The sequence below is a fragment of the Apaloderma vittatum genome, unplaced genomic scaffold, assembly GCF_000703405.1.
Source record: "Apaloderma vittatum isolate BGI_N311 unplaced genomic scaffold, ASM70340v1 scaffold7169, whole genome shotgun sequence".
Lineage (NCBI taxonomy): Eukaryota > Metazoa > Chordata > Aves > Trogoniformes > Trogonidae > Apaloderma > Apaloderma vittatum.
Window position 1 is genome coordinate 43,560 of NW_009734547.1, and position 21,638 is coordinate 65,197.

General features: G+C 38.5%; 1 protein-coding gene across 1 annotated transcript in view; it reads left to right on the forward strand.

Moving 5' to 3' along the window:
- LOC104279132 (synaptotagmin-1-like) overlaps window positions 1–9,827 on the forward strand; it is a gene marked incomplete at its 3' end in the record, with an annotated part of 49,332 nt that extends 39,505 nt beyond the window's left edge. Inside the window, exon 6 of the mRNA XM_009876319.1 lies at window positions 9,710–9,827. Coding sequence (XP_009874621.1) covers window positions 9,710–9,827 — 118 coding nt within the window. The remainder of the gene's footprint in view (window positions 1–9,709) is intronic.
- Between the last annotated feature and the right edge of the window lie 11,811 nt (window positions 9,828–21,638).

The window sequence follows — 21,638 nt, forward strand, 5'->3', positions numbered from 1 at the left end:
TTACTGGATTCTACTTCAAGTAATTCGTTCTTGTTATGCCCTTCTTCAGTAGATTCAGACCATTTAATATATGATGCTTTCTTTTCTTTACAGTACTTATGCACCATAATCAAGTCACTTCCAGTCCTCTCTTCAGAAAGCGGAAGAAATTAATCTCCCATGTTTTTCACAATCAGGCTTTTTCTCAGTTTTTCCAGTAAGAGCTGTGACTTTTAAATTTCTTTGTAGTTTTCAGCATCTCAAAAAATACGACTAAAAAAAAAATGTACACAAGAACTGTGTGCAGTATGCCTTTCATCTTTGCCAGACAGCCTAAGTCACCATTTATTTTTGCTAGCTTGTACTACTGGATAATTTTCACAGCACTACAGTAGCCATTCATGACCTGTAGCTTATGACCCTAAATCCTCAGCAGGAGGCACTGCCTTGTAAGATATATTTACTGATTGATTAGATACTTAGAAATAGTCTTGAATTCTTTGTCTTAGGATGTAGTATTTTTGCGTTAGACTGTGCGAAAGGTACTCTGTGTGCTGGTTACAGCTAAGTGATTTAGCACTTTCTCTCTGAACAACCTGTTGCATTATTATTTACCATTATGATAATTTTTGTATCACCTGCTAACTTTATCAGCAGAACTGTCTACCACATCTATAAAACCAGCAATAAATCTTCAACAAAACAAAGAAAAAATTTGCATATTTCCTTCATCAACCAAATTTACAGTCTTGTCAAAGAGTGAGCCTGGGTTTAGTTGAAAAGACCTATTTACCTTAAAACCATGTGACTACACATTCATTTTATTTCATATCTTTTAAATCAACATCAATACAAACTTTTATGAGTTCTCCCTTAGTTTCATCTGGGTTTGCTAAACCATTTGGCCATTTTTTGAGTAAGATGAGCACAACATTAGCACTGTTCCAGTCTTTTGGAATTTCCCTTGTGGTCTAAGATTTATTAAAAATGAACGTCATTGAGCCAGAGCTTTTTTTCAGCTTGCTGTGCAGTTGCTACTGTGGCTGCAGTGCAGTGAGGATCCTAACCTGTCTGTGTGGCTCTGTTGTCTTCTTTTGAAAATAATTCACAAGCTAGTTTTGGCACAGAATTGTGTTGTATGTTATCCTGGAAGCTGGGGAGCACACTGAGAAGGTTCCTATAAATTTAATGGAAGGCAGTGCTTTAAAAGGGATAGATACTCAGATTCTTGCCCTGTTCAGGGAAACCCTTGAGCATGTGCCAGGTCCTCATATGTTCTGTTTGGCCTGCCTCCAGCAAGTTTCTAGTTTTAAAACGCTATCGCATACTGCATCTTGCCTAATGGCCAATTTAGATGATTTTGGAGGAGACTGCTGTGTTTTGTGGAGTTTGTGATTGGGGTCATGGAAGGGAGCTGGAGATAGTGCTGAGGGATATTATGGAGGAATATGAAAGCTGAATTGGTGCAACAACAGGCAAGAGATGAGAAGAAAGGAGGACACCTGTAGACAAGAGTTGAGTGAACGAGGCCGTACTAGTGTCACTGAAAAAAGAACCATTTATTTGTTGCTGGGCCTGGTACGAGGTACAAGGTCTTTTTGTCTTGGTAGTCTGTTACAGAGAAAAGGGAAGAAGATGGATTCTTACAAAGGTAGTCCACAAATTCCACCAAATTTCTCTATGTAGTTCTCGCAGAACAAATAGGAATGTATTATAAGACTTCAGTAATGGAGGCAGTGCATTCACCTGGTAGTCTTCCTCTGAGGCTGCTGAATTTCAGCAGAATTTACCAGCAGCCACAGATGATTGCTCATGCCGTCATGCCAATCATTCCCACCTGCTGGCTTGTTTAATCTGTTTATCCTGTCTTTCATTAATTCATTTTATTCTGTCTTTCAATAATATATGGTCATTATAGCAAGGACTCTATTCATGCCAGGTTTTTAATATGTTACCACATCCAGTGTTGCATCTTACAAGTAAGAACACAGTAATTGATTTGATTCTTAACTATGCTTGTCTGCTGTCTATCGATCCTTTATATTTTTTGATGTATCCTGTAATTCCAGTCCATAACTTAAGGCTTTGCAGGCAATCAGTTTTGGAAACTAAGACACCCTTGGTAGTAGAAACCGTGTTAACTAAGTAAGCATTAAGGGGCCATACTTAGATGTCACCTTAAGGTAACATGCTTAGATGTTTTCACATCAAGCAAGGCTATGGTACAGTGGTTTCCTGTACCCTCTCACAGAAGCACAAGGACTTTTTGTAGAGTGACTGCAATGCATATACAATATTCTAATAATTATGGAAAAGCTTTGTGATCTGACCTCATGGTGTCTGATAAGCAGGGAAAAAAAACATCTTTCAAATGTATTACATTTGCTTTTAATGTTGTACTTTAGCTACTGACTAGAAGACTAGCTTTGTGACATGCTATAGTTAATAAGTTTTCCATGCTGTCAAAAGTAATAATATTAATGTGCCATTCAGTTAAATTAATTTTGTTTTGTGCACTAGCCTGCATAAACGTGAGTGACATTTAGAAATATGATCAGGCAGGAGCTGAGGAGAAGCCAAGTGGCAGAACAGAGTGAGATGCAATGATTAAAGCAGAGCAGCCAGCTGCAAGCATTTGTGGGTAGGCAGTTACATAAAGCGAAGCTATAATATTTTGGTATATATGTTTCTTTTAATTCTTTCCTCTCTTTCTCGTTGATTTAAAAAATTCATTTTCTACTTGTTTAATTAAGAATGTGGTATGTTTGGTAGCACAGTCTATTGTTTGGAAACCAAAGAGTGCGTTTCTGCTAATCTTTGATTTCAAGTGGCTTCAACCATGGTGTTTCTCATTTTGCAAGAGGCAGCTGATTGTAATGCTTTTAAACTGATGACCGTGAAGTGTCATTTTCTACTAATAATAACAGTGTTTCCTCTTTCTGTTTCCTCTGCTTTTTAGAAAGCAGTAATAGAAGTGCTTTCTTCAAACAGTTAAAAATGTAATAAAGAGGACTAAAAGGAGGAAACCTGACTTGTTAATTTTTTATTAATATTGTCTGATTCAAATTATTGCCCAACTTGCTTTCAGGTCTGATTTACTGGTGTGCTGGAGAACACTACATAATTAGGGCAGTTAAAAGAAATGCAGTCTACTGCCTTTCTATATATACTGCACTAGCAAGACAGAGATTTGTGAAGAATTTCTGTGTCAAGTAGAACTATTCAGAAGCAGGGGGGAAAGAAAAAAAAAAAGTAGATTTTTATTTCCACACAAAGATCCTGCTAGGTCTGTTCCCTTTAACCGAAGGCAAAAAGTAGTGCTGGTATGCAGCAGTTATATCACAAAGGAGTCAGAGAGTAGTCCTGTAGTAGGGAAATCAGTCAAAAGGAATATGCAATTAAACAGTTTCTTTTGGCTCTTCCTCACTCCTATTTTACACCATGGCTGTATCACTACAGATACCACCTTTAATAAATTCACTTCATTTGACAGGTTGTTCCCTGTCTGCCCTAGAACTTCTCCCTTTTAAAACTCACCTCATGGACCTTTGCTTCTATTCATGTTCTCTGTTCACCTTTTTCTTTCCCTCTCTTCTTCAGCCTGTTGTCACTGCTAGTCCCTATTCACAGAATCTAGAACGAGCCCACTGGGTCTTTGCCTGAAGAACGCCTGTTTTTTCCGAGATCTTCTGCTGTAACCTATTTGACTTTGCTTTCCTTCTTAATTTGCTAGTTATGTGGCTTGTGACTGAACACTTTATGTAAACAGGAGCTTCCTTTTAGAGCCAAGTTTGCACTTTCAAAGAGGGTATAACCTATTAAACCTATGCTTCTGAAATAACGTTAGTAGTTAAAGCAAAAAGGAGAGACTTTGGATCACAGGTATTCTGTATTTCCATTGTGTAAGCTAAGTGGGTTGTTCCAGAAAATAAAGACTGATCTTCAAATAAGGAAACGCACAATAGGGCACTTGCCTGGTCATATTTTATTTTGTTAACATATTTTCTTCAAAAGTGTAGTGGGTACAGTCATTAAGAACATTCCTCCTTCTCTCCAGAGGCATTTAGCACCTCTTTACTGATAGCTGTACAACACCATCGCTGCTCTGTTCATGAGCATGAATTTTTTTAGACAGCAAAGGAATTATTCTGCTTGTCAGATTAATGGTTTAGTTGTTGAAGTCCTTAAGTTATATTGACTGGGTTTTATAGTTAACATTTTGCAAGTCTGAAATAGCTGCTTCTGTGATCAGCCTTTTGATTGAGAAGGATTGGGAGAAATCTACCTCTCCTATTCGTTCTCAGTACTTTATCCCAAAAGTAGTTCATAGAATTTGGGGTACAGTGCTACTTGGTTGCATCTATATTCATGTGATAATCTCCAAAAGTGCTTTAATAACGGGCTGACACATTAGCTCCGGTTTTTCTTTCTCTTTGCAGTTCTTCTTTATCCTTCCCTGCTGCACCTTCTATTTCTAGCCTATTTTTGCAAACTGAATTTTAAGAGCTTCTTGCTCGCTTCCCACTCCTTTGCCTAATTGTGGCAGAATCATCTTCATATTGCGGGTCATCTCATCCCTGATTTGCAAGCACAAGAGAAAAAGATTGTCTGTCTTTCAAACCTGCAATAGGTATAATCAAGAAATCTTCTGTTTTGATATTTAACTGTTTGTTTATCAAAAACAGAATGCCTTTGAAGCTGATAATGTTAAAGATGGCTGTTGTGGCAATAAAATTTCAGGTTTAAAGGAAAAAATGGGAGCTCAGCAAACCAGTGTTTCCTTTTCCCAATGGGATCCCTATTTGTCCTGGATTTGTAGAGAAGCAATGCTTTCCCAGTTGTAGATCCCAGCTATGTGTATGGGTTACTGATTCTGCCAACTTGCTATGGTGGCTTCATTGAATTTGTGGCCAGTCCATGTCATCCATTTCTGCATCCGTGTGATTCTGTTGCTAGTACTATTGTGACACCTTTGTGGCTTAGTGTGTTCATGGTTTTAGTGCCAAGAAAAGGAATTTGTTGGATTTGAGATCTCTATGTGGAGGCAGAATATGATGGCCTCAAAACTCTCTGAAGCCTGTGAATATGGGAATTGGGAATTGGGATTGAATGTGGGAATTGGGATTACCTGCATTCCCTGAATTTGAAAGGCTCTAATTTAGCTTGTAACCCACCTATCTGCTCTCCCTGTTTACTCCACAGTTTTAAAACATTTTGGTTGGTGCAAAAACTATACAAGGAACATTATGAGCTTCCAATGTATATACTGATTGGGGGAAGATTGTGGTTTGGGTCTTTGCCCGTAAACCATGTCCTATCGTATTTCTCTTAGGCTTATGCAAATATCCACAATCAAAACCAGGTATTGAAGTTGGAAACCCACCTCACTGTGTTTGGATTATTTTCGATCTTAGATCCAATTAGGAAAAAAAGCGTAAGGTGCTGTGGCTCATTATTTTGGTGTTGTTTTACCAAGAAAGCTGCAAGCATCAACTTTCTTGTAATATATTCCACAAAAATGTGGAGAATGTTTGTATCAAGAAGATATATATCTGTGTTACAGATTCTGCAGTGCGAATGAGACTAATCTGCATAAATAACATTTTCTCTGTAGCTCATTAGGAGACTGTACTGTCAAGGCAAAAATGATTACTGACAAATAGGAGAAGAAACATGAGACAGGCAGGAGCCACTTAGAGTCATCTCTAAAAAGCCCAGGTTCTCAATAGGACTTCAAATAGCCTTTTCTAAGCTGAGGAAGTGTTAGTAGCACTGTCTATGTCATTTATGTTCTGCTCCATTGCATCCTCTTTAATGTAATGAAGTTATGAAGTTGCTTAGATGGAGAGAGTCTCTTGATTGGTGTTCAGGCATTATACATGAATAGGTCAATGTCTCTGAACCTCCCAGTTGGAAGTTTCTAAGACTAACTTAGAGTTTCCGTCAGAGATCAAAGTAATTTACTAGTATAAATTATTTATACATAGGGCTGAAAGAAATTCATAATAACAATAAGGCACCTCCCTGAGATAATCACCATACCAGAAACACTCATCTGTACCTTGTGGCCCTGCAGGGGTTTGTAATTATCTCCTGCAAACCACACCTCTAGTGATTGCTTTTTGTTGCTTCATTGCAGTGCTGACAGTTGCAGTATTTTGCCTGACAAATATTTTTGAAATTAAAAAAAAAAAAAAGCTTAAGAATAGAAAACTTGTGGCAGCCATGCAAAGAGAAAATGTTAAAAGTGCAAGAAAGGCTGAAGAAATGGAGTTAATACAGATTGTAATAACAAGAGAAAAGTACTAAATGTGATTCTGTAGGCATTTAAAGAGGTACCTCTGCTTTTTTTTATTATATTCACTGGAATGAGCCCATCATCTGCTGCTATTTCCTATGGCTTGCTAGTGATGTATGGAAAACAGGCTGTTTACACGATGTTGACTTCTTCTCCGTGCTTCCTGTAGCTAAAATTACATTAAAAGAGGCTGAAAATGCATTAAATGCTCTCATAAGATTACTCTTCTGTGTAGACAATTGCGCTATTTGCACGGAAGCATAACGTGATTACAGATGGAGAAAGGCTGGTGAGAGGTGATGGTCTCCGTGGCAATAACTATGTTTGTAAAATACCACTCCCAGCCTCTGCTGAAGTGCTCTGATCAGAAGCAACAACAATCCTAACACCACTGTATGCTTACTAAATACACTCTAGCCTCAACACAAGTAGAAAAAAAATACAAATAAAAAAAAGGATAAAAAAATCAAACAAATGAGAACTAAAAAAAAAAATAAATTAACAAAACCCAGCACTCAAAGGAGAATGATATCCGAAGCATGGTATTGATTTAAAAGTACTTTCCAAAATAGACGTTTAGATATTCTGTCATCAAGGTAGGTTTCTGAGGAATACAAGGGAACATAAGTTCCCGTGCTGCTACCACCAAAGCTCTGTCTTGTGAACCTAGAAATGAGGGCAGAGCCCCAGAATATCGAGTGATAGCTGAATATGAAGGTCTCTAAGATGGGTGGCTGAAAAGAGCTTTCAGTCTTATTCAGAGCCCCATGAATCAACCAGGCTAATTTAAACCAAGTCTACCAAATAATAGAACAGAATCTGTGGAGAATACAGGATGGCTAGGTGAGCTGTGATCACGATAACAAAAGCCGATAAGGAATTGATTTCTTCCATTCTGAGTAAGTTGCAAGTGATAGATCAACTTCACCATTAGCCTAGCCAACATGGACTTCTAAACCCAAATGTCAGGGGAACTAGGAGTGTGTTTTGCTGTCACTGTGCCTTTGCAGGCTTAGTTAGAGTCAAGCATGAACTATGCTGAGATCTGTATTTCCATTATCTGAATCTATGCTGGGATTTATAACAGTATATGCAGGCAGGGAGGAATATAAGTTCTTCTACAGCAGTGCAGTCCATGCTGTTAAAGGCATCTTAGGTTATTCTAGATATGAGTTAAAAATGTAAATTTTCTGTTGTTGGGATCTGTTCTTTTGAGCAAGGTTATAACATCATTATGGCTCTCCTAGGTGAGACAGATGCCTCTAAGATACTGCTCTCCAACAGCCCCCTTTGCAGCCTGAAGAGTCCTAATCTACTTAGCCGTTCCCTTCAGCAGAAGCTGTGTCGTATCTTTGATCATTTCTCCTACTTTTCTTGTAATCTTTCCCAGTTCTACCATATCCTTTTTGAGGTGGGGAGGACACAGTAAGTTTCCAAGATACTGGTTACAAGTGCATTTTGACAGCGTTTTTGTAGGTGATACACACATTTAACATCATGAGCTATTTTGTAAATGATCTGTCTGAGCATTTCCTCACTATACATAACTCTGTTCTCTATGTTTCCTGACCACTGTCAGTCATGGAGCTGATGTTTTGCAGGGATCTATGACAATCCCTGGGTCTTGTTCCCAACTTGTAATAATCAGTTCAGAGACTGTCACTTTATATGTGTTGCGTTATTGTTGCATTTTCCTATTTTTTAAAAAATTAAAAGGAAGAATAACTACATGATACCATTCTTAATACATACTGCTCCAGTCCATTGTTGGGAGCAACAAAGAATCCTCCATCCCCAAGGAAGAATTCCGAGACAAGCCCACACACCTTTTGATAAAGGAGGGAGATGTAAACTCTAAAGTATAGCTGAGTATCTGTCGTGAATCCTTCAGATGGATGTACTGCGGATGTTTATCCAAACCTGGATCAGAAGTGATTGTCTCTAAGAGTTATTGAGAGAACAGCTGCCAGTGATGCTGAAAATTTGGCCTAGTGGACAAAGTTCAGTTTCTCTTAAATGGCTTGAAAGCTTGAGCTCCAAGTTGAAAAGGAATATTTGTTTCCTTTCACATGGATGGTAAAGACCTTAGGACATGGAGTGTCTTTTCTCTAGGAAATAGTTGCTACATCCATGAATATGTGAGCCAGTTGCTCTTAGTAGTATTCCCCAAGCTCTTTAGTTAATGTTCTGACTTTGCCTCTTTACCTTTGGCTCTTTGAACCTGGTAGATTGCCATGTTCTGTTTGTGGTATGGGGAAAAGTTATGTTACATAACTCGGGAAAAAAAATAATTAACGTCTTAACAAACAGCTTGGGTACACCCCCTAAAATGTTTTTACAACCAACCTTCCAGTGTTTTCTAACAAGACACTGGATCCGCAGAAATATATCTTCATAGCACTGTACTTTATACTTTGCTGCCAGGATAAATTGTGGAAACACACATATGCCATAAGAACTGCTGTCTTTGAAAGAGAAAAATTGCTGTCTGAAATGCTTGATGGGACTGTCCAGTGTAACCTGATGCTGCTTGTCTCAAGAGCAAGTGTTACTCCCCTAGAGAAGATACCTTTGTGCCTGAAAGGAGGGAGGAAAGCAGCTTGGATCATCCTAGTGACCGTTTCTTAGCAGTATTCTCCTCTTTGTCTCTTGTATCTGCTAGTTCTAGTTGACTATTCCTCCTTTTAAAATAAAGTTCCTGTAATTCTGAACTCCTGTAATTCAGCCTTTCCCTCTTTGCCAAGACTCTTAGGAAGGTACTAAGCAATGAATAGCAGAAGGCTGCATTTGGCAGGATGCCAGATGAGAGGATGCAGGGCTAAAAACAAAACCAAATCCTTCCAACCATTCTTGATGTGAGGAGGAAACACTGTGTGCTTTCCTGGTCTATAATTGCCTTTTCTTTTGTCATTTATTATTATTTTTTCTTGTTAGGTAGGAGGCAAATTTTTTTTTTTATACTGAATGGTTTGTGCTTTGTGGGTTTTAGACTTTGTGCTTCTGTGACAAAGTGTGTTACAGTTTCACGGAGAAAAAGTCTAGTAGTTGTGTAAGCCTAATTGATTTTGACTGAAACACAACCTGAAAAAAAACATCATTTCTTTGTTTAAGGGCAACCAGTATTTCTGGGGCTCTGATAGTCAAGGGTGAAATGCTGGGTCGTATAGTTTACTGTACAGTCAGCACATACCTTGTTTTTTTGTTCCATACAGTTGCTGTGGACTCCAGTTACTGGAACAGACTTAAGGTTATCAAGGATTTTAGCTAAGCAACTTGTGGCAGATATCTCATATTGTTTATTAAAATGTTTTGTTTAACAGTAGGAGTTTGAGATGTAATCCTGTTAATTTTCTGTGGAACTTCCAAAATTGCACTTCTAAAATGTAAAAAAAATTGCTAAGTTATAACACAGTGCCTTGTTTGCTTTCACAGCAAGAAAAACTGGGTGATATCTGCTTCTCCCTCCGTTATGTGCCTACTGCTGGCAAACTGACTGTCGTCATTCTGGAGGCGAAGAACCTGAAGAAGATGGATGTCGGTGGACTATCAGGTAACGTGCATGAAAATCTGCTTGTAGATTTTGTCAGCTTGTAAAGGCAGAAAATAAACTCATTTTCCATTGGTGATCTTTTGGTTGAGAAGGTGAGGGCTCTTGTTCACTGTCTGAAAAATGTGGTTTGTGTTCTCTGAAAGTTGAGGCATGACTGAGTATATCAGAACTCATTCTAGCTTAAAAAAAGGAATTTCATTATGCATTGCCTTCCAAGGTCTGAAGAGTTAAGCAGTCAGATGACAGTGCAAGCTCTCTGTGCTTTCCTTCTCTCCTGTTGCCTGGAGATAAATACAGACTATTCAGGCGAGAGAAAAAAAACCTGACTACAGTTCCTATTGTCTGTTTAATCTCACAAAACGTGAGCGTTTCCCTGCAATGTTGCTGATAATATGTAATTGAGGAAACTCACCCCAGGTGACCATGCTGACTGCTGGCTGGGGTGCTAGGATAATTGTTTCTGCTTTTGAAGGGCTCAGGTGTGATTGCTTCAGTGCACAGAGTTGGGAGTGCTCTGCATTTGCACGTACACGGGCAAGCAAAATGACAGTCTTGCATTTGGGCAAGTGGAGGCAGGTACCTCCAGCATGCTCAGTGCCTACAAATAGTACTCGTGGTTTTTCCTACATTGCCCACCACAATGTAGCTGTCTCTGAGGGCATGACTTTGGGGCTGTGTCTCTGTGGTAGAGCTGTGTTGCATAGACCTGGTGGGGCTTCTGTTCTCTGCTCTGTCTGGAATTTGGGTGCACATTACTGTCTAAATTGCTGGTTAGCTGAGACCAAATTAAATAATAGGCTGCTTTAGAAGGAGAAGTCTTTCCAGGAGAATTTTATTTCATGTACCTTCTGTTTAAAAGAGAGTTTCTCTACCCACCATTGAGAATGAGGATATTTCCAGTGCTGCTCTAGAACCGCAAACTTCTAAAGCTGTCACTAACGCACAGATGATGTAATTACCAATTTTGAATTAGCAAGTAACAAGGGAAGAGTGTTTTGCTTTTATTTACTTATAATCTTGGCACAAGGAAGGAGCTATATTTGAAATACACAGAGAAATGGAAACCTGCTGAAAGGAAGCCTGAAGTTTTATTTGCCACTTTTGATGAACAATAACAAGAGGAACTTCAGAAAGTAGGGGGAAACAAAGCCTCTTAAAAGTAACCAGTTATCTTTTTTTCTTTTTTTTTAATTCATTTATACCTGCTGCTAGAGTTTTCCACTGCAAAGCAAAAGCCATAATAAAAAAAAAAACATCCCAATATTGCCGTGGTCTTTACCTCAACCAAGTCTAACTTTTTCTTGTCTAAAACAGACACTGGACTAGGACACATCACTAACAGTTTCCCTAATACTGAACCACTTGCAAATGAATGTTCTTAAGCACATTTACTTCCTAATTGTTTTGTAATGAAAGGTTAGATTCTCCTAATGAGGAAGTGTGGGATTTTTGACTGAAGTGTAGCTCTAAGAGCCAGAGCATCTATATTCTTTCCCAAACTTTACAAGACATGTGATGGATAGTGTGTTCTCAGCTCACAAGAATAGAGAGAAAGGAGCAGGGGAAGCACTAATGAACTGAAGACAAACTTCAGGTGGAAGATGTAATGCATTGTGTTAGAAATTACTACAAGGAAATGAATGGGCTTTCTCTGCTTTATATACTGAAGCATATAGAGAACATTTGAATATATTTCTAGGGGATGACTGGTTTTGTTCTCCTTTTTTTAGGGCTATGCCAAATTAGGAACATAGTGTTCTCTCAAAGACAAACAAACTAAATGGGAGATACCATGGTTGTAGCAGGAATTCAAAAGTCACTGACCATGATATATGACACTTAGCAGGGTATTCCTGAGATGGTAATTATAGATGAAATAATGTTGGTTTAAAGTGGATCCAGTATCTGTCATTAGGGAATTTATCGTTTGGATAAATCATACAGAAATAACTTCTGAAATCAAGCTGAGATTCTGTTGTCATTATTCACAGTAAATAATACCTACTCTCAAGATACAGTACTGCTAAGTGGTAGTGAAGGTGATAGGATTTTATCTAGATTAGTGAATGCTTTCCCCACTAGTTTTATTTTCTCTTGATACTAAGTGTCTTTTCTTTTTGCAAAACTCAAAAGTTCAGCGTTGCAGTAGAGGTGGGAAAATGTTAGCAATCAAATGTGATCTCAAACTGAATGCTACCTATATACTCAACAGCACTTACTGTCACCAAGGGAAAGCCATTATCAAGAGGTGAAAATTATGTAGCTGACACAAATGGAGCGGAAAAATAAATCTTAGAAGTTTGTCAAAAAGACAAGAATTCTCTGGTTTTTTAAGTTTAGAATGTGTCTTTTTGTTATTCTCTCCTGCTTTGGAGAAGGTGCTGGAAACGCAGCAGACAGACGTTTGGAAAGGGCTCTGCTTTCTCTTGCATCCAGCCTTTGTGCCTCTCCGTGGAGTTTCTCTGCCTTGCAGAAAGGAGGAGCAAGGCCCAGGCTCTGCAGGAGATCTGGCACAGCACTGCCAAGTACTCAGCGGCGGGTCACCTTGCGGCTTCCTTCAGTCCCCTTCTCTCCATGTCTCTTGAGTGTTCCTGCTGCTAATAAATAGCTGCTATACCATTGCACCTCTTTGATGTGCAAAGCTTTAGCCTGGATGTTATCTTCAGTCCCCATAGAAGGAACCAGTCGCTGTGGCTCAGTAGCCTTCTGAACTCCTATTTAGAAATATACTAAATCTGTAATTGTGGTCAATTGGATTTAAATACATGCTTGATTTTTAACACATACATTTACATTATGTAGACAGAGAGACCAGTTACAAAAGTACATGCCAAAAGCAAGAGATAGATCGAAGGAGATTGGGAGTACTACCTTTCCTAGCACTTCTTCATGGCTCCTATTGGTAAAACCTTAATCGTGCTAGTCAGCGTGTATATCCTATTTAACGGTTACTACCGTTCCAAAAAAATAGCGTTTATCTCCAGCATTTTGAACTTTTCCATAAATTTTATTAGCAGTCAAAAGCTGAACACAAATTACTTTGGAAATAGACAATAAAAGACGACAGACTAATCGTCAAATTCATTAGACTGCTTGTAACAAAACCAGATCACCCATCTGAGCAATAAACTCCCAGGTCTTAAACTTAATTGCAACATCAGGCTGTGACTAAAGCAAACCTTGGCTCAAGCACTGGAACTGTTCAGCCTGAGCTCATCAACAAGTGGAAAATACTACTTCTGAGCGAGGGCCTCTGGCAAACAATTATGCATGTTTTAAAATGGCATTTTAATTATTTACATTATATTCAATTGCATTTTTAATGAATCTGACATCTGGCAGATGATATGTAGGAATGTGAGCTATAAAGAGATTATTTTTATTTGTCTGATTTTGGTAAACTGTGGTTAGATAGTTTTATAGGTATCCCTTACCCAAAATCTCTGTGTGACTTAGAAGCTTAGGTCTTACAGCAAATTAAAGGAACTTAAACTCCGAAGTCACTGTGATGTGATGTTTTTGTTTAATTTCATTTAATTGATTTGCGATACTGGAAGATTTCAAAAACTGTTTGCAGTTTAATCTCTCCAAACTGGCTGTAGAGACATAATCTGACTAATTCATTGATAGGGGCACAATGCAGCTCAGCAATGCTGTTCAGTTCACAAAGGTTGTCTATGAATTATGATACTTCATTCAGGTTTACAATCCCTTCTGCTTCAGAAAGAGGGCAGGAATTATCTGCAGCTCCCCTGTGAGATATTCATTTCGTTCTAAGTGGTAGTGATTTCACATACAGATTTATATGAGTATGAAACTTTTATCTAAATTCATTTCAATCTTGGTTTGGATTTGTAGTTTTTACTTACTTTATAAAGAAAAAAATGGTTGTTTAACCCTCAGCACAACTGACTAGCAGCTAAATGTGGTCTGTGCAGTAAATATGGGGATTCTTTGTATTACATAGGAAGATTCCCAATATTAATGGGCATTTATGCAGGCAATTCTATCGATTTCCGTGTATTTAGTCATACCCTCCATTTGTATTCATTTTTGATCCTGACATGAAATAAAAGCTTTTATTCCAACTTCCAACAGCTGTCCTTGCTTTGACCAAGCCGATCATTGAAATAAATACCCTGAATACATTGAAAAGCATTTTCCCTCTGAACCTTCAGAAGAGGCTGGGCTGAGGCTGGCACCTGGACAGACTATTTTTATGGGTGTTTAGCTACCCAGGCCAATCAGCTTAAATGTCCCTTTCCTTTTTTTTTTTTTTTCTTTTTAAGAACTTGAGTGCCTGTATGTATTACTGGCGAAATACTATTTTGTCATCTCTTGGTAGCTGTTAATAAGTGTAAGCCTTTACGTAGCTTATAGTCTTTTCAGGATTAACATCAGTGTGGTTTATTCCTTCTAAAAATCTTTGAGAGCTAATATGGTTTTGTTCTCTGTGTATTATTTTAATATGCCCAGATTTAAGTGAACCTAATTACCAGGAATACATCCTAGTAGCAAGCAATGTACCCTCCTCTTGTCTCCTCAGCACTGCTGCCTTTCACCACTCTGACCTAGAGTTTCAGTGGGGAAGAGATGCCCTAGCTGGCATGTGCTCAAGTATTGCCTTAGGAACTGTGGCCAAGTAGCAAATATTATAGCAGACCCTAAACTATATGCCTATTTATGCCAAATTAATTCTTAGGAAGAACTGCAATGAAAAGATGTTTATCATTGGATCCATGTGCTCTTCCTTTCTGCAAAAGGCTGCAAATAGAGCCATGAAGAGCAAGCGGCCCATAGTCCAGTCCATTGTATGTGAAATCTAATCTCAATATATATGAGTAATACATAGAAAATTCATAGCACCTCTTTGTATCTGCCAAGCAAATACTATAAATCAGGACCGAATAGTGCTACAGCAGAAATAGAGTTAGTTTTCTACAGTTAGACATTTATTCTAAATATTGCATTCAAATTCAAAAGGCTTAGTTGGATGTCTTAGAGAAGAATTGAAAAATTAAAAATTGTTTAGAGATCAACTCTTTGAAGAAAGAATGAAGGCTCATGAATTATGCAGTCAGAGCATTCACTTTAATAACTTCATTAAAACATAAGAAACCTTAAAAGCTAGCTAACATGAATTATGGGAACAGAAATACACCATTAGTGCCATGGCCTTGCTATAACCCGTATTGTGAGCATAACTCAGTGAATATTAAGGCAAAAGAAAATGGCTTTATTAAAAGACAAAAGTAAACATAAACAACAACCACCACCACCACAACAGCTGCATTTGCAACTAGCCTAATCCTAAAGAATCCAACAGAGATCAGTACCATTTTAAGATCTCTACTTTACTGGAAGGATTTCTATAACGTTTATTAAGTCAGTATCTCTACTGTAATGCACTGGCAGAACTTCCAGCAGCAGGTGGCCCCAGCGAAACATCTCTCTAGCACTTGCAAAGCGATCTCAGCATCGCCATAAACTCACTGTGGGCTCCTGCCGTGGTGATGGAATCGGTCACCAAGTCTCTATCATGTTAAAAGCTGTCTCTCCTGCCTGGAAGAACATTCCTGATGACGACGTCTTCCCTAAGACTGGGCAGTAGGAGCTGTGGCAGGCTGAAATGATCCTCTGTCTGAAATGATCCTCTTTTTAATGGATAAATTTGGTCTTAGGGAGTTGTTTCTTCTAATCCCAACTCAAGCCTTCGACATCAACCTTCTTCTTCAAGTTAAAAGCTAAAGAGGGCAATTCCAAAACTGAAGTATATTCCAAGCTACAATGTATTCATCATAGAAGCCATGTTAAAGGATACATAGGTACTCATATTCCAGGGCATTGTGGAGAGCCTTACAAGGAAACTGTCAGGTAATTGTCCATTTTGGAGCAAGAACACAATTTCTGTTGAATCATATGCTACAGGCTATTGCACACAATAAGATATTGTATTAGATGAACCATCAAATGTGGTGATTACTACAAAGAAGCAGAGTCAAATTGTTCTGCTCTTTTTTGCCTCCTATGCTTAAAATGAGAAAAAAGGAGATTGTGCCTGCTGATTACCAGTGAATCCGTACAAAACCTGCAGACATTGCTCTGAGAAACCTTAGGACAAACACTGTGCTGAAAAAGTGCCAGGGCTCAGGAGATGTTTGAGCAGCATCTCGGTTTGAGAAAGGAAAGAAAGCTTATTGTATGTGTACATCTTCTTAATTGTACCCAATGCCCAAAGGTACAGGAGGTCAGCACCCCGCTATGTGGGCTCTGCATTACTGGCATTACTATTGATTGCCCCCCCACCTTCCCCAAAACAGAGAGCAGGAAGACTTCTTATTCTTTTATTTGAATAGTTGCATCTAAATAATGCATTTTGTGTGTGTGTGTGCATGCTTCTTCCTGATTAAATTATAGTATTTTTTATTCGGTTATGCAGTCCCAAAGCAAGTGTGAAGATGTGTGTGTTAATTACTTATATGAAAATGAGATGGTTAATACTTTAGGTTTCCAAGCTCTACAAGAATTTCGTAGCAATGTGAGTGGCTGTAAAATGGATGTAGAAATACTGTAGATAGATTCTAGAGTCCTTAGGGAAATTAGTCAGTTCTCTTGCAAGTAAGTTTAATTTCTTTTTACTCTCTGAAAATTGAAGCCTATGTCTTTTCTTTTAATGAGTTTGAAGAAAAAAATGAACTAAAAAAAGGAAATGTCCTTTTTCATCTCTATAAATACAGTTTAAATCAGTGCTTAAATGGTCACAGAAAGTGTGGAAATTATAATTGAGGATATTTCCTTTACAAGACTGTGTACAGTCATACAGGTTTTTACGAGAGCATGATGAACATTTTATTAGCACTGTTACACAGCTGAAGTTTGATGAAGTTAATAGGACTTTCTGAAGAAATAAAAACAACTGCAAATTCAAGAGTATGCATTACTTTAAATCCTACATGCCTTTTTTGTTTGTTTAATCCCATATGGGCAAGAAAGATGATTGATTAGTTTCTGCTAGATCTTTATGTGGTTGCTTCTTATAGGCCTCCTCACTCTGTTTCCAATGGGTAGCTCCATTGTGTGCACATCTCAATGGAAAGAAACATTGCACAAATTGGACACTTAATCCTGATCTGAAGGATCCCTGAAGGTAGCAGGAACCGTATGCAGAGGAGGAAACTGCGTGTCTCCTCTAGTACACTGTGCTGAAAAATACATCAGTGACAACAGAGTATACTTCAGTGTAAGGAGAGGGACAGAAAGACAGGTGTTTCTAGTTATTTGTCAGTATCATTTCTTTACATATATGCTTTATGGGCAATTGTTGTTTGATTCTGTTCACGCATTTGGCAAGTGAAGCTCTCTGCTGGCAGTCATGAGATGCTTATCATTCAACAAAAAAATGAAAAAGGAGTTTTCCCTTTGCCAATTTCAACATTTGTTTTCCCAAAACCTTTCTAAATGAAGATGGAAGTCCTGCTTTCTCTTCCACTGAAGTCCCCCCAAAAAGTGCCATTACTGTTCTCAAGGTAACAGAGAAATGTAATCTCGTTGTTGATTGAGATTGAGGTGCCAACATTCAGTTTTTCTCATTGGGCCTTTTGTGTGTCTCCGGAGAGTGATACAAATCTCACTGGGATTATCTTTCCAAATATTTTATCCCTCGCTTAGCATCACAGAAGCAATCAATGAGATAGAAAACCCAGCATTTGGGTCCTGTTTCGTCCTGCCAGGACAGGCCATGCTGCCTTAGAGCCACCTTGTTCTAGTTGAGTCAGTCATGGAGGTTTGACTAACTGCAAATTACCTGCCAACAAAGTGGGAAAGCGTAGCCCAGAAATGCTACTTTTCACCTGCAAAGAAGTTCCTGTGTGGTGGAGGTGAGAATTTATCTGGATTTAATTCCTAGCTCCTTTTTCTTGTGCTTTGGTTTATTAGCTGTGAAAGTCAGCACAGGGGATGTCCTGTCTTCATGAAGGTCTTCTCCATCATCATTAGGATGTTTTTACATTTCCTTTGTAATAAACTGAACAACTGGGCTCTTCAGGCATAGTTTTGTAAGATGTGCTGCTTCTGTGAAGCATTCAGATGTATTCAAAGGGAAGACAAGGCTGGGTATGGGTGAAGTATCTACACAGGCAACACCTTTATTTAGATACTTAATTTATGTAAGACAACTAAGGTGCAAAGCAGTTATTTCAAATGCTTTTTTTGTCTCCCTAAACAATATGATTGCTTTTAAAATAAATACTGTGGGTTTTTTTCCTCCATTATGCCAGTCTTGTTTGATAAAATGGTGCTCGATATGTTTCTCAACTGATGCATCTATCACCAACATAACGCAATAGTAAAGCTGGAGGGACCATCTCCTGACATTTTATGGTTGTTAGTGCAGTGACTCTGGTCCATAGGAGATTTAAGTTTTTCTTCCTCTTATGTTTATTAAGCTGTCTTTTTTTGTCTTGTTGATGAATATGCTCATTCCCCACATGAATTCCTTTTGTTTCTGCTTAGCTGTCTTCAAGTTTACACATAGAAACATTTTTTCCTCTCTTTAAATAAGTTATGTGAGTGGATTTCTTGCTGCATACGATCATATTAGATATTAGTGTAATAATTATTGAATAGGATGATATATAACTCTCATTAAGGGAAGACACAAACAAAACATAGATCACATAGCATCTGTCCAGTATGCATGCCAGTATCCATAAACTTCTTTATTTGACTGCAAAATTCAAATGTTATGCAACACAACTGACCAACGAGCAATGGGTAACATTTAGAGGGTTTTTTGCAAAACCTGCCTAAAAGGAAATCTGTCATCAAGGATCCCACCCCCTGCAAAGCTCGCCTGTTTTCTACTATTTTTTTGTGAAGGCAGAGAGGAGGATTTGTAAGCTCTGTATTGTGAGCTTTGTCACAGTGTAATCTCAGGTTTTAGTTTGTCGATAACCAAATGAAGATACAGCTACATGTTATAAAACTCTGCATGATCTAACACTAGGCTGAACCAAATTTTAATTCCTGTTCTCTAAGTAGTGACACAAGAGGATTTCAGGAGCCAAATGTAATCTCTGCAGTTTAGCAACATCTTTGTAGGAATTGCTTCAGGTCAGAGAAGTAAGGAGTTCAGTTTAATCTCGGCTGTCAAGCCCAATTCATGGGACCTCTTTTTCTTCAGATTCCTGGTGGCATCACAAAACACTTTACATATACAGGTCTGCAGGTTAAATCCACCTTTCCAGTGAAGAGAATATGATAATGTCCCGACTGAGCCCTAGTGAGAAAGCATCTTAAATTCTGTTTGAGCCTCTCCAGAAATCTTTGTGGTACAGCTGGCACCAGGGCCTGTCTCATTACAACCTTGTTGTGAGGGGATGCATTCGTGCAGTGAGTTCCAGGAAGCCGAGTTGAAGTACTCGGCTATATCAGTTGCTTCCCATCAGCAAACCGTCACATGCTTGTCAACATTTGAGCGATGCTAAAAGTAGTGATTATGAGAGCATGCAGGATAACGAGTTGGGGTTTTTTTTTTAAGTTCAGGAGCCCTGGCTATGTGGGATGTGAAGAAATGCTTATGTAAGGATGTGACAGCATCAGCAAGTCTTGTGCTGCAAATTGTTTCAGCTGGTTGGGAGCTGAGTTAATTCAGGCTGCTCCCTCATGGACAAAAAAAATAGGAGAGGGAATGTTTAATTAAACAGAAATGCATGTTACTTTACAAGTAAGGTATCTGGGATCTGGAAAGGTGCTTCTGGGAGAGATACCTGCTGTTACCGTTCAAAATCACTTTCACTGGGACTCAGGAAGCTTAAGAGGTGTCAGACTAAACCACTTCCTGGATAATGGAAGCCAGGAATTGGCTCAGCCATTCCTGGGGACTCTCTGTAGTACCCCATTGCAGAGGAACATCAACTTCAGGAAGTTAGTCTGACTTGTGGTTGGGAAAACAGACAAAAGCAATCTTTCCTTCTGCTGCTCTGCTCAGACTTTGTGTCTGGTGGTCCCTGCAGGAGAGTGAGTGAGTGATTTTCTAAATTGATCAAGTTCTTTGTCCTGAGTTAGTCAAGAAATAGACTCAACTACAAGATAGATGTTGCTTTTGTCTAATCTGTTCATGGATTGCATCTCTTTGATCAAAGTCTGAATCCTTCTCACAATAAAGTGGAGTAGTATAAAAGAATGTACAGCAAAATATAGACAATCATTTGTTCGTAAATTAAATTTTTCAGGCAAGCACATCTTCTGCATACATCAATGCACACTTGTTTATGTAACTAATATGTCTATGCTATTATGAAATACTAGTTGCTGTAGTGTTTAGGTACTGTGGCCCTTAGCTTTAGGTTCCAGGATGTAGCAGGGAATACGGACTTGATAGCTTTTCAGCTTTGAGATAGGCTTTGCACTGATTAAATGTTCCATTGCATTATCACTTGGCAACAGCCCAAGGCCAAGAGTAGTCATTTAGTAATTTAAAATATAATTCTGTGAGCAGTGGAATTATAAGGCATGATTTCCTTTACATTTCAGAGTGTGACTGGATATTCTCATGTCTAATAAAATACATGCCTCAGCTGAAACTTTTTTCTACAGTTTGAACATGCATTAATATCTCTTACTTATCCATTTTCTGGTGTGTAATAAGAAGTGAGACCATGTTGCAGCTCTCACCTCATATAGGGATACTTAGTAGGCTTTCTCTATGCTGCCTGGCTGCCTACTTTCACAAAACTTGTAGGAATATAATATCGTAGAGCGGCCTGTGATCCTCTCAAGTCTGATTGATGCTGCCCGGTATACTAAAAAGGCATACTAAAAAGACCGTCACCAGGCTGGTAGTTGCTCACAAAGAAGACAGAGTGATTACTTGCACTATGTTTGCTTGGGAACCCCCCAGAAAAAAATACATTTTACTTTCTTGCAAGTCCACTGACAGCATACTTTGATGATTCGTATTTAAATCTATTCTCATTTTCTTGACATGCAGTGGATTTTTTTCTTTCTTTCTCATCTCTGGATAAAGCAAATTAATACTTTATTTATTTGTTTTAATCTAGATAGGTGCTCCAAATGTTTCCATTATTTCCTCTCTAGTTTTAATTCCTTTCCCTGGAAAAGAGACTGTAAATCTGAATAACCTAAGCCGTACCCTGATTTTAGAAAACAAATTTTGGCTCTGTTAGCTCTTGGCGTCATACTTTGGCAAAGAGCATGGTCCCAAAGCATTCCATTGCTGTGCATTTCCATACAGGTTTGTTCTCTGCAGAGCAGTCACAAGGTAAACACTTTAGGTTTTCTTGTTTACATGCTGCTTGCTGTATTTTCTCTTTGTTTACAATTCCAGCGTATTTGAGTCCTAATAGGTTAAGTGGAAGGGAAGACTAGCATCAGCCAAAGTGCTGCTGCCTGACCTACCCAGCACACGCGTCTTGCTTTTAGAAAAAGCCAGTCATTTTTCACCAGCACTTTGAGGTACATTCAAATCTGCTTTGGCATCTGTCCAGCCCTGCATAGTATCAAGCAAGGGACATCCTGTCTGAGAGAACAGATTGTTAGTTCAATTATATTCCTGAAATTGAGTTAAATTTCCATGAAACCTGCTTCAAATGTGAGGAACCCTGGGGGAATGGGTTTTTTTGTTTGTTTGTTTTACTTATATTATAGCAATCAGGCATACTAAATGAGACGCATTGTATAAGCGCATGTTCTATGTGCTGTTTATGGCTTTTTATGTTGTCTGTTTGGTAACAGTGTGAAGTAAGTAAATTGACAGTGGTACCATCTGTAGGCAAAGTTGTTGTACTCAGC